Below are 14,395 nucleotides of genomic sequence, written 5' to 3'. Positions count from 1 at the left end.
ATTCTGTGATTCTATTGTAGTGTAAATCAGTCCTCAATGCTGTGACTTCCGGCACAGGAGCGAATATAGACCTGGACATGAAGAGCTGCAGTGTAAAGCATGGAACCCAGAGTGATCCTCAGATATATTTGGAGGTGATTTTCGATGACCACCAGAGATACCCAGGCCGAGGGTGCAGAAGTGAAGACCGGCTGTCACGGAGGACCAGACCCGGACCAAGGCTGTGTAAATCGAAGAGGTCATCTCTAGCAGTTACACTTCGTAGCCACACAACCTGTCTACAAGCGAGTCATCATTACGTAGTGGCATGTGAAGGTACAGGCCCAAAGCCTGAGGCTGCACTACTGAGACATTCTGATGGAAAGCAATCTGTTTTATCAGGTGTGTATAGTGGAGTGATGGCTGTCCATGAGTAGAGTTGCACAGAAAGCATGTTGCCAAATGTTTTCTTCAGAGACAAGCCCATAAATACACCCACAGTCATGGCTGAAAGTGTTGGCACCCTTGACAATTTTCCAGAAAAATAAAGTATTTCCTCCAGAACATTATTATTGCAGTTACACACGTTTTGTTATACATTATTATAAAGATTATTAATATTATTATTACACATTGATTTCCTTTATTTGAATGCAGAGATTGAGTTAGCTTTTCCCTTTTTATCTTGTTTCAGGTGTGATTTTCATACTGACCACATCTGTTACTTGCCACAGGTGAATTTGAATGAGCATCACATGCTGGAAACAACATTGTTTACTCACCATTTTTGAAAGGTGTGAATAATGTTGTCCAGCATATTATGAGGAGTTTGGGTGAAATTATGTCCAACTTGTCTTTTTTTTCATGTTGTTCCAATACACAGAAAGGGAATAAACGTGTGTATAACAAAATGTATGTAACTGCAATAATTTACTGGGAGAAATTCTTCATTTTCTGGAACAATTTCAAGGGTGCCGACACTGTATGTATGTGTGGACAAAAGATTAAAAAAAGTTATGGCTTTTGGAAGAAGGAAAGGAAAAAGCGAAAGTGCAAAAATTAAAGTGGGCTGTGATGGAAAGCTGTTTTTGCCAAACTCTACACACCCTTAGATAGAGGCTGTGTGTGTGTTCCTTTCAGAGTTACTGTTTGATAAAAGAAACCGCTTTGGACTGCGCAATTCTGTCTTTATCGCCATGATTCAAGGACACACTGACCTCTCCCAAGAATCTCAGGGTCGGTGTGCACCTGGCATATTCAGACCGTATGTGAGTGATATGACCTTGGCAAATCCTAAAATTGTGCAGTTGTCAATGTCCTGTGCAGACATCACTGATTAATACGATTATGGATTATTATTTTATCTGTCTGATTCTGGGAAAGCTGGGTTACAAGCAATGACGTTTCCACAGCTTTCCACAGAGTCTTCAACATGGTCGGCACCTGGTACGACAACATTACAAATCACGTGGATCAGGAATCTTTATTAAATATTTTGCATTGATATATCACATTCATGAGTTCAGGTCTGGTAGGAGACACGTCAGTAACATGGCGCTGTCTGTCGTTATGGTATTTTCTATCATTTTCAGATATTCGTGCACTGACCCCCATAGATCACCCCTTAATACAAAGTTGGTATCCTGGCACCTCCAAATTATTGTGTAATCTATACAAAGCATCATAAGAAAAGACCCAATGATCAAATGGAGGTGTATGAGAGCACATAAAGATGGCTGTTCCCTCACAAAAGCAATGGAGGCGGCCATTTTGTGTGAGGTGATAATCAGAAGGATGGAGCATGAGGTAAAATACAGCTCAAGCTTCGGTGGTATCACTGGTCGCTTGTGCTGTTATAAGTGGTTAGCAGGTCACAAGATGGCTGACGATGTTATAACTGTACATGGGAAACTTATGAATGTATATCCAAGATGGCTGACAGGATGGCTGACAGGATGGCTGACATGTGCATCATGTAGGATCAAAATTCATAACATTCACATCATTTCTACTAAATCATTTTGAATAAAAGCAAAAATCATTATAATTGTGATAAAAATATCACACTAATTTTACTTTTTTTTTTATTTGCTGGATGCTGGCAGCCATTTTTAGTAGTACAGCAGCAAACTAACTCAAATGTGAATGAATCCGTATGAATCCCTCGCAATGTTTCGGTTATTGGGGGTAAGTACTAAAGAATACTAGATGACACAATTTTTATAATTGCAAAATGATCTATTTTATGGGCAAAAAATTAATATATTTACACCAACCCATCCGCAGTACTGACTCCCGCTTATTGATTACTTTGCGGTTTTTGGAGGCGGTCGGTCTTTTTGCTGAGTGTTTTGGAGCAGAAACTCCCATGTTTTTAATGGGTTTTTGAGATTTTTGGAGCATTTGCATTCAGTTTCTGATCCGAAAACTCAGCGATAAAACTTAGTGTGAACACAACCTAAAACGATGCATTCTACAGGGAGAAACCTCTTCAGGAAACATTCCTTTTTTGGAGTGATTTTTGTTTTCTGTAGTGGATTTCATCAGTATCTGCTTTAAGGGTAGGTTCATACTGAGGTTTTTTGGAGAAAAAGGGGGACAAGGAGTTCAAAAACTAAGAATTTTGATTGAAGAGATTTTTCAAGAGTTTTGAGGGCAGAAACAGCGCAATTTCTGCTCTAAAAACTCTGCAAAAAGATTAAAATTTGCATTTCACCTTGGTGAATTTCTGCTCCAAAAACTGCAGAGTAAAAAACTCAGTGTGAACATACCCAAAAGAAGTGACAAGAAGTTTTAGTTTTTTTTCACAGAATAGTTTTTCAAACCCTAAAGTGGAAAAAAAGGTTATAAAAAAACCCATCTACATGTGAACAGTAAACCGGATTAACATCGACATGAATAGAAAGATTCTTTCAAGCATTTTTAGGCAATTTTTGGATCAGATTCGCTTGCAAAATTCAGTCCTTAAATATTATAGATATCTAAATTATAGTGTGTTCGCAATTAGTTTTGATTTTTTTTTGGCAGCTGAATTTTCGGAGTAAAAAAAAAAACCTATCCAAATACTACGAGGATTTCAAAGCTCATAAGATTTGATTGGAGAGTGTCTGCTTTGAAAACTCAAAAAAAAAAAAAACCCCTCAGTGTGAATACGCCCCAAGTCAGTCTCGCTAAAGATATTCCTAAGGGGCCAATAAGAGGGCAGGTAACATATTCACCACATAAGCCCCTTCCCTGTGGGTGTACCCCCAGCAAAGGACGTATCTTCTGCTCACATTCCTTATAGCCCACTCAAGACTGATTGGTGATGATCAAAGTCATCATTTCGATTACATAAACAGAAAATATCCCGACCCTCCCAAAATTCTCTCTAAATATATAAATAATTTCTACCTGTTCCTGTTGCCTGAGTAGGAGGAGCCTAAAACAAGTCTGTGCCGTATGCAAAGGCAGTCAATTGTATAGCAGACAGAACTTCCTGTCACCACTCGCGTGTAGGAAAATGGTGGTCACTCTGACAGGAAGTCAAGTGGTTGCTAGGAAACCTGAAGTACATCCTGAAAAATGTGGAGGGACACAGATGACACTAATATATATATATATATATATATACACACACACACATACACTACCGTTCAAAAGTTTGGGGTCACCCAGACAATTGTGTTTTCCATGAAAACTCATACTTTTATTAATCAGATGAGTTGCCAAATGAATGTAAAATCTAGTCCAGACATTGACAAGGTTCGAAAAAAAAGATTTTTATTTGAAATAATAATTTTCTCCTTCAAACTTTGCTTTCGTCACAGAATGCTCCCTTTGCAGCGATTCCAGCATTGCAGACCTTTGGCATTCTAGCAGCTAATTTGCTGAGGTAATCTGGAGAAATTTCAGCCCATGCTTCCAGAAGCCCCTCCCACAAGTTGGTTTGGCTTGATGGGCACTTTTTGCGTACCATACGGTCAAGCTGCTCCCACAACAGCTCAATGGGGTTGAGATCTGGTGACGGCGCTGGCCACTCCATTACAGATAGAATACCAGCTGCCTGCTTCTTCCCTAAATAGTTCTTGCATAATTTGGAGGTGTGCTTTGGGTCATTGTCCTGTTGTAGGATGAAGTTGGCTCCAATCAAGCGCTGTCCACAGGGTATGGCATTGCAAAATGGAGTGATAGCCTTCCTTATTCAAAATCCCTTTTACCTTGTACAAATCTCCCACTTTACCAGCACCAAAGCAACCCCAGACCATCACATTACCTCCACCATGCTTGACGGATGGTGTCAGGCACTCTTCCAGCATCTTTTCAGTTGTTCTGCATCTCACAAATGTTCTTCTGTGTGATCCAAACACCTCAAACTTGGATTCCTCTGTCCATAACACTTTTTTCCAATCTTCCTCTATCAAGCGTGTGTTCTTTTGTCAATACTAATCTTTTCCTTTTATTAGCCAGTCTCAGATATGGCTTTTTCTTTGCTACTCCACCTTGAAGGCCAGCATCCCGGAGTCGCCTCTTTACTGTAGACGTTGACACTGGCGTTTTGCGTGTACATTTTAATGAAGCTGCCAGTTAAGGACCTGTGAGGCGTTGATTTCTCAAACTACAGACTCTAATGTACTTGTCTTGTTGCTCAGTTGTGCAGCGGGGCCTCTTACTTCTCCCTCTACTCTGGTTAGAGCCTGTTTGTGCTCTCCTCTGAAGGGAGTAGTACACACCGTTGTAGAAAATCTTCAGTTTCTTGGTAATTTCTCTCATGGAATAGCCTTAATTTCTAAGAATAAGAATAGACTGTCGAGATTCACATGAAAGTTCTGTTTTTCTGGCCATTTTGAGAGTTTAATGGAACCAAAAAATGTAATGCTCCAGATTCTCAACTAGCCCAAAGGAAGGTCAGGTTTATAGCTTCTCTAATCAGCCAAACTGTTTTCAGCTGTGCTAACACACTTGCACAGTTTTCAAGGGTTTTCTAACCATCCATTAGCCTTCTTACACAGTTAGCAAACACAAAGTACCAGAGCGATGGTTGTTGGAAATGGGCCTCTATACACCTATGAAGATATTGCACTACAAACCAGACGTTTGCAGCTAGAATAGTCACTTACCACATTAACAATGTACAGAGTGTATTTCTGAATCATTTAATGTTAGCTTCATTGGAAAAAAAAAAACTGTGCTTTTCTTTCAAAACTAAGGACATTTCTAAATGACCCTAAGCTTTTGAACGGTAGCGTATATGCAGTTTTCAAAAAAGGAATTGCACAGTTGGGTTGTCACAGAATTAAACGGAGTGTTAAATTAGAAATGTTTAGGTCCCAGCAGCAGAAAATATTGATTGATTACTGGACCTACGAGTCAGAGTCCTGCGCACTATCATTGAAGGGACTGACGTCAACAGGTCTGCCTGACACTGCCATTGTTAAGAGTCAAAATAGTAACCCTGAGAAGGTTATACAGGTTGAAATCGGGGGGAAAACGTGGCAGACATAAAGCGACACGACTCCCCATCTACAACATAAAGTGGATCTCAAATAACATAATAGAAAACCTGATTAAGAAGGCAAATGGAAAGGTGCCACCGCCAGGCCCTCTTACACCTTGTTGCTAGGACACGTTTGTATAGCAACCAGACTGTCCGAAATGACACTCAAGGCCGGATTGCTGCAGGTTTACGGAGATTATCAGCAGTCACACTGTTCTTTATCCCAGTCGGCTTTATTAATTAGATTTTTTTTTTTTTTCACGTATAGTATTTATTTGAAAAAGCCAAGACAGGAAGTGAGGTAATAATAAATCCATGAAAAGTTACACTTATTTATTCTGGATCTCAGCATTATTAATTACATTTTTTTCTAAAAAGAAAAAAAAAAAAAAAAAATCGACATAAAGAAAACCAGGCTGAATGAAATGACAGGACGTGATGCCATAACATCACGTTGTGTAATCGCAACCTCGCCATAGATTACAAAAAGATTATAATACCATTAGGTGACGGAACGAGATGGACTGTGACTACTTCTCCTTTACGCTCATGAAAAGTCACTTTAACAAAAAGGGCAAATTCTTATAATCTGGAAATCCCACTAATCAGGCAAGGGTTATGTTTGTACCCGGAGACCCAAAAGATCCCTCTGCTAAATGTAAGGAGATCATTATTATGAATTATACTAGATATTTGGGGGCTCCGGTAAAGATTTAGAGCTTTAAAAGGGGTTGTCCACCTCTAAGAACATATATATAGATATATTTTTTTCCTTAAATGCATGTATTTGGGGCTAAAAAATAATTTCTAGTTTCCAGACACATTCAACTCTGATGTGGTCATAAATTAGGATCTCAGAAAAAGATGAGAATTAAAAACTCTCCTACTGGTTTATCAAAATGAGCTCACTGACAGTTTCTTAGTTAACTCATTCTGCAGCCAACAATAGACAGTGCAACACAGCAGCTGTATAAGGCTCACAGTGCACAATTTTACATGAAACCCAATTACAAAAATGATTTTTATACACAAGTAAGAAAAACAAATGGTGAATAATCCCTTTTAATCATCCAAATTTGCATACATGACTAGTGGGATTTTCTTTATGTGCATATGCTGTATGCAAGCTCTTCTAAATTTGCTGGGACGGTACTGATTTTTCAAAATTATCCTGGCAAATGCTTGGCCTCCTGATCCCCCAAAGTGGGAGGGGTTTACACAAACCCTGCCTACAAATGGGTGGATCTAGTTGGCGGATAAACCGGCTGTAAGTTGCCGCATGAGGGGTAATAAGGAGGAAACAGAGAAGACGATGAGGGGGAATGAGGAGTCTGTAATGTGCGGAGGATGTAGAGTTCTGCACCGGCTGCTGAAAAGTCCGTCAGCTGTTAGGGCCCCGTCACACATAGCGACTCACCAGCGATCCCGACAACGATATCAATGTGTCAGGATCGCTGGTGAGTTGCTACATGATCGCTGGTGAGCTGTCAAACAGGCAGCTTCACCAGCGATCAGCACCAGCGACGCCGAGCGCCCGGCATCGCTGTGTATGTTAGTTACCAGCGTGCTGATGCAGGGAGCTGGAAACTAAGGTACACATTGGGTTTCTAAGCAGAGCGCGTCACTTAGATACCCAATGTCTACCTTGGTTACCAGCTCCCTGCATCAGCGCGCTGGTAACTAAGGTACACAAAGGGTTTCTAAGCACCGCCCGATGCTTAGAAACCCTGCGTTTACCCTAGTTACCAGCGCGCTGATCTCTGGTCTCCTGCCTGTCACACTCAGCGATGTGTGCTGGCCAGCGGGAGACCAGCGATCAAAAAAAATGTCCTGGCCATTCCAGGACGATCAGCGATAACCAGCAGGGGGGCCGGTCGCTGGTGTCACACACAGCGATCTCGCTGGTGAGATCGTTGATGCGTCACAAAAGTTGTGACTCAGCAGCGATCTCACTAGTGAGATCGCTATGTGTGACGGGGGCTTTAGTGAATCTGAGAACTATGGGGTAATCGAATGAAAGAGGACACAGCGTCTCCCTGCACTGAGCTCCTTCCTTAAGTCAGGGGATTTATGGCGGCTTTTTATAGCTTTTATTTGCACCTCGCTGAAACCATAGCATCAAGTTAACGGAACATCTCCCACCCAACAGAAACCAGTCCTGACTGGGAAACCTTCCAACGTCTACAGCGGAGAACACTTCTCAATCATCATGGGCTCTGCTGCCCCCGTCCTCTAGTAACGATGTCAGTGCAGGATGGTTACGGCAGCCATCGTGTTTTAACCCGCCGTATGAATGGGATACAAAAAGTAAAAGCCACGGTGAGATAGTTATAAGCCATCTCTGCATAAAGATAGCCCCTTTGACATCTTAAAGGGGTTGTACGGGTTAAAAAAAACAAACAGCTTCTTTTTTCCCCCAAGACTCAATGTTAATGGTTGTGTATCATGGAAATAAACAGGGCTGAATTGCAATACCACATCCAGCCTATGTACATGGGTGGCACTGTTTAATTGTTAAATGTTTATCTGAGGGGATTTCTAATTGTCCCATGTGCATTGGGACTTCTCAGCTAACGTTGTCCCCGGGGGTCTACACAGTCCCTTGAGATTAATACATAAATCCAGCACCAGAGATCTAAGGTGAGAGTGGTACAATACAAGTCGTCAAATAAAACACTAATATGTACAACATTTTGGCTTATAAGTAAAAAATTCTCAAGTTGGTTAACAGCGTTGTCCATTTTCTTATTAATAAAGTTTATTGAAACAAGCAGACAGCAGTCCAAACAGTCATCCGTGTAAACAGGCCCTATAATAAGTGCGGTCTCCCGGATATCCTCTAGAGGGCATATTACATAGCAACTGCAGAACACTTGTTTCAATCAGCTTTATTTACAAAAAAAAAAACAAAAACAAAAAAACCCACAAGTGTATTAAAGGGGAACTTCATACCGGGAAATTTTTAAGCCAAACCTACGTTCATGCATATTTATATAACTTCTGACCCATTTTATGACACAGGACAAACCCAAGAAAAATAAAACAGGTTGGGAGATATGGGAACAACTCCATTTGTCAATACAAATTTACAATTTTTCACAAGTAAAAGCTGCATAAAATGTCCATTGTACTGATCCTGAGTTACATTACGGCCCCAAATATTCAAACAGTTTTCGTCAGAAAAACTTTTGTCATCTCCAGCAACTTTTATAAAAGTGGGCGGAGTTACATCAGGAGGGGCGTGGTCAAATTTATCATAAATGTACAGTAGCAAACAGATTCATTCACTGGTGCACAGAACAGAAGTCTTGATGAATCGGGTTGGTCCCATGTGCTTTTTTCTTAATTCATTAGTAATTTCTAAAGAAAAACTCTAATATTTTATTTCCAAATCATTGTGGGAGTCAGAAATATAATATTTTAGATCACATGTCTGACAGTGGGTTGGAGCCAAACTATTGTCTGTTTCCAATGACAACTAGAAGAATTCTGAAAACTGTTCTGAAGGTGAATACAAGAAAAATCCTCAAAGGATTTCAAAACTTGTACAAAAACAATAAAACAAATTATATACAAAGTTATTCAACTTTATGTATTTTTATACCTTGAAGTTTTTTTATTTTTTAAGTGGAATTATGCTATTTATTACCCCGCACGTAAAACTTAATAAACAGAGCAATACACTTGTTAAAGGCTCATACCCATCACCGTAAAAAAACGGTCCGATATTGGTCCAGAAAAAGTGGGATGATTGTCCCGCAAGTGTCATGCAATTTTCTTACGAGTACAATGCGATTATTATGTGACCTAGTATCTGAATGACATTTGATTTACATGCGAATGAGATCTGATTGCAATGCGATGTTAACATGAGTCTCATCGGACAGGGGAGGAATATGATTGTTTATTATTTTCTTTTACAGGGGACATTGGCTTCAGTTGATTGGGCGTAAGGGGAGTATAACTGTTTTTGGTTAAGTTAGAGTTAATAAAGGAGTCTATCATTTGTTCAAATAAAGACTTTTTTCTGTCTGTTTTTTCTAAATTTGGCTATGGGGTTTGTAATGTGGGCGTCTTATAGACGACTCTCCATTACTATCCCCTGGGCATGATGTCACCTGACAATAAAAAGGTGATATCAACCCCAATACTATCACCCCACTTACCACCGCACCAGGGCAAGTGGAAGAGAGAGGCTTAAGCCCCCTTCACACATAGCGAGATCGCTAGCGATATCGCTAAAGCGTCACCAATTTTGTGACGCAACAGCGAGATCGCTAGCGATCTCGCTATATGTGAAACATATCTGCGACCCGGCCCCCCGCTGGATATCGCTTGATCGCGCACAAACGTCCTGGACCATTTTCTGCTCACTGGCATCCCGCTGGCGCTGACTAGCGACGCATGGACGCAGGCGGAAGTCGTCATCATCGCTGCGTGACATGTAAGTAATGACCGACGGGCTGCTGCATCGCTGGTGAGATCTGCCTGTTTGGCAGCTCACTAGCGACCATTTAGCGATGCACCAGCGATCCTAACCAGGTCGTATCGTTGTTGGGATTGCTGGTGCATCGGTAAATGTAACGGGACCCTAAGCGTCAGATTTGGAGCATCTTATGGATGCGCCATTTCTGGGGCGGTGAAGAGCTGATGTTTTTAGTCTGGGAGGGGGCCAATATCCATGGTCCCTTCCTGGGCAATTAATATCAGCACGCAGCTGTTTGCCTAGCCTTTGCTGATAATTAATTATGGTGTATGGGGACCGTACATCTTTTTTTTTTTGGAGGGGGGCATTTTAATAAACAGTAAGGGCTAAATAAACAGATGTGAGCTGATATTAATAGCCTGGGAAGCTACATGGGTATTACCCCCTTCCCTGGCTATAAACATCAACCCCCAGCGGTCCACTTTCCCTTTGCTGGTTAATAAAATTTCAGGGAATCCCACACCATTTTTTTCAAAAATGTATTAATTAAATACATGTACAGTAAGCTACACAAGCACTGCACTAACTATATATATACACCATATATACATAATACATGTATATATGTACATGCAAATTGCCTCTTCAGAGAGAAAGAGGACTTTTACTCTACAGCGCCACCTATTGGTAGTAGTGATCCTACAAGTCACAATCAACCCTTTAACGAGTCTTGTAATATGACTTAGGATAAATGTATATATGTATATATCTATTCTAGTTTGCTGGGTCAGGCTGTGATTTTACTGTACACGGCAGATGAAATGTCGGGTTTTCAAGGACATGGGCGTGTAAAAATTGCATGGTTCGAGTGCTGTGCGATTTTTTTTTTTTTTTTTATTACACCCATTAACTTGCATTGTTAGTCTCGTCTGAGAAACTAGGACAATCCCAGCGTGCTGCGTTTTTTTTTTTACAGTCTGATTTCAGTGGAGAAAAGATATCACAGAATCATAGATTAACATTGGTCAGAGTGCAATACGATTTTTTATCGACTTCCACTCGTCCATTTTTCACACAAATGAGCATGCGCCCTAATGCAAACATCTACTTAGCTTCATATGTTTATGCTAAAAGTGTCCGAGCCGACAGGTCGGATCGGATATTATTTACTGCAATTTTTCACTTTTCTTTTACAATTCACAGTTCTACAGAAAAACAACTAAAAAAAAAGAGATCTACTCATAACATGAAATAATAATTCTCAAGACACAGAAGAAACAAAAAATCATTGCACCAAAAAAACCTATTATAAACACTAAAGTCAGAAAAATATGTACTGGACAATATATATATATATATATATATATATATATATATATATATATATATATATATATATATATATATATATATATATATATATAACTGGTCAGCTACTTCTATTTTATTTTTAGTGCTGACAGTTTTTAATGTGTTAAGCATGGATTAAAAAAAAAAAAAAAAAAAAAAAAAAAAAAAGATATTGAGGTTCAAACAACAAAAATGTTCCATTATCTTAATCCATGGGTTGCAGAATTAAAAGAGAACTTAATCTCTAGTTACTTTCATATTTAAATGGACTGTGCCTCCTTATAAGACCAGCAGTGCATGGCATCTTGTTGGCAGTATGCAATTAAAAAAGTATACAAATTAGCTCTAGGTGGCACTAAATAGATTGTTTACTCTAATTCGCATGCATAATTAAAAATGGTAAATTCCATATTAGAGGGGTTGTCCACTCTTTTAATATCGATGACCTATCGTCCTTATATTGATGACCTTTTCATTACGATGATAGTAGTCCTTTAAAAAGCAATTCCAGTCTTAAAGGGGTAGTCCAGGATTATAAAAAAAAACATGGTTGCTTTCTTCCAAAAACAGAGACGCATTTGTCCACAGGTTATGGGTGGTTTTTGCATCTCGGCGCCCCTCACTTAGCAGCAATACCAGATATAAACTGTGGACAGGTGTGGTGCTGTTTCTGGAAGCAACTTCTTTTAATATTAACAGTAACCCTGCAATAAATATTGTTAAAGGGGCTGTCTAGTACTTTTATATTGATGGCCTATCCTTAGTCATCAAAATAAGATCGGTGGGGGCGCGACACCCGGCACCCTTGCCAATCAGCTGTTCTTGCCAGATGTGATCAGTTGCGGAGCGGAACAACACTGCACCAATCGTATAGTGGCCGCAGAGAGGTACTGCAGATCCACTCCCATTCATTCAGTTAAGAGCAGATGTGCAGTACACGGTCGCGGCCAATATACAGATGACGGAGCCGTGCTGTTCTGCTCCACAAATGATCACATTCAGGAACAGCTGATCGGCAGGGTGTCGCACCCCCCACTGATTTGATATTGATTACCTATCTTAAACGATAGCCCAGTAATATAAAAGCCCTTTAAGTCAAATAGTAAAGTAATAAAGAAAAAAAGTTTAATAAATATCATTTTGTTTATTATAAATGCGCTCCCCATGTGGAGTTTGTATTTTCAGTATTCCGGGAATGGCGCTGTGTTGAAGATCATTGTCAAACTCAATATCCTTACTCAATCAGCATTGGTGTAATACTGCCCCCTATGGACAAGAATCTATGTAGAATAATACGCCAATATTGACCCAAACACTTAAGCAAGTCTTCTTTGACTGGAATTGCCCTTTAAGCGGAGGGAGGGGTAGTTAGTCAGTAGTGGTTCTGTAGACGAGACCCATCCAGGAAGTTTTAGCATAGGAGCATTTCTAGTATAGGATGTCATCTACAACTGCATTGCTTAAAACACCATCCCTCTCCCCAGGACACATGAGAAAGTTCACTAAGTCCGGCTGGCTGCCATTAAAGTGTCAGTATACTGTCTGGGACATTGTCGTTGCCTGAGTTTTGGACTTCTATAGCTTATGTGGCACCAGCAGGGCATGCTGTTACTAGTAGTCCCATAGCCCCAGGAGCCATCAAATCAACGTCAAGAATTCCAAACAGATCCAGGTACATTGTGATCACGTAATCACTACTTTCCAAGTTGATCTTCTAATGAATGAATTTTGAAGGACAACCATCAATATCCCTGCACAAGACCCTGCAGGCTCTGACTCTTGAGCTACATCTGAAAACCTCCAAAATGGCCCATAACAGCACTGGATTGTTCTATGTAGTGGTCATAGTGCAGAGAGCAGACCAGTCACAAGCTAGGACCTAACCAGGACTGACCGAGGAGTCAGATCATTACTTATCCAGTATAAATATACAGCGGGTAAATCCTGTACACAGCGAGGGGGGTGTCCTGGACGCGGCGCCCTCTGGAATACATATTATACGGTATAAGATGTGCATGAAATACGGGACACAGTGTTGAGAAGCGTAAACCCAGCCTCAAACAATGCAAAGAAGAGCGAGAACCTTCTCGTGGACCACCACTGGCTATTGTCATTGCAGCCACATTGACCATAAAACCATATTTAAAGGGCAACCAGCGAAGCAGACGTCACTGCTTCAAAGAAGCAAAATCACGATCAATGTACCGGAGACTAATTTAACTCCGTGGGTGAAATGTACCCATTTTTCCAAGTTAGTCGATAAGTCACTTTACTTTTTCTTCCTATAATCATCTTCGTCCCTGCACTCCACGGCCGAGAGGGAAATCAGCATCTGGGCGGCGTAATATGTCGCCATTATGATGGTTCTGGAGCAAGGGACAGGGAAGCAGAATTTATTGACCGCAATCGTCAGGTCGGACACTATGAAGAGCATGGAACCAATGCATCCCGATAGTTTGGTCCATGTCCATAAGTCATTGCACAGTTGCATGCCGGCAACGGCACGCCAGGCCATGAAGGCGATGAGAGCTGTATAGACTGCCACCAAGTAGGTGAATGGACCTGAGAGGTAAGAGTACAATAGAGAGTATAAAAGGCTGGATACAAAGGCCATCACGGCACCGGTCCGGAGGTCCAGCGGCTTCATTCCGAATGCAGAGGAATATAGGATGTGAGTGATGGCAAACATCAGCAAACCTAGGAAAGGAAAGAGAAGAAAGGGTTAAAACTACACGTAAAATCATACCGATATGATATGGCTTTACAGAACATGACCCCTAAAAATGAGGACCGGCTGACAATCAAGTGATCGATGCTGATCTGAAAAGGAAGCAGCACAGCGGCCACTGCAGGACAAACATGGCAGTACATTCTGCTTATTCAAATCAATGGGAAACCATGTAATATATGGTCCACCTAGATTCTCTGTTCTGGTTAATACAGGGCAGTCCCCATGCTCTAAAAGGCCATATTGCTTGGGCTCGTTAAGGTGCATCAAACTGCTCTCTTTTAATGAAACCTGCACCTGTGCCATTTGGATAGATGTAAAAAAAATATATTTCCATTCACAGACAGCAATAAATCAATATCTTTATTGCAGTACCACAAGCAAAACAAAACAAAAAAAATAGGGAAAAATATACTCAACCCCCTGCAGAAGAACA

At 40.6% G+C, this 14,395-nt stretch overlaps 1 protein-coding gene across 3 annotated transcripts in view; it reads right to left on the bottom strand.

The window, feature by feature from the left end:
• Window positions 1-1,448: 1,448 nt before the first annotated feature.
• TMEM86A (transmembrane protein 86A) overlaps window positions 1,449-14,395 on the bottom strand; it is a 165,577-nt gene continuing 152,630 nt past the window's right edge. For all 3 annotated transcript variants that reach the window (XM_073578267.1, XM_073578269.1, XM_073578268.1), the window contains one exon: window positions 1,449-13,928. In XM_073578267.1, coding sequence (XP_073434368.1) covers window positions 13,501-13,928 — 428 coding nt within the window. In that variant the 3' untranslated portion in view covers window positions 1,449-13,500. The remainder of the gene's footprint in view (window positions 13,929-14,395) is intronic.

This window comes from Dendrobates tinctorius, unplaced genomic scaffold, assembly GCF_039654945.1.
Source record: "Dendrobates tinctorius isolate UK_male_01 unplaced genomic scaffold, ASM3965494v1 ptg000059l, whole genome shotgun sequence".
Taxonomy (NCBI): Eukaryota; Metazoa; Chordata; class Amphibia; order Anura; family Dendrobatidae; genus Dendrobates; species Dendrobates tinctorius.
The sequence above is the reverse complement of the archived record's forward strand: the minus strand, read 5'-3'. Positions and strand labels throughout refer to the sequence as shown.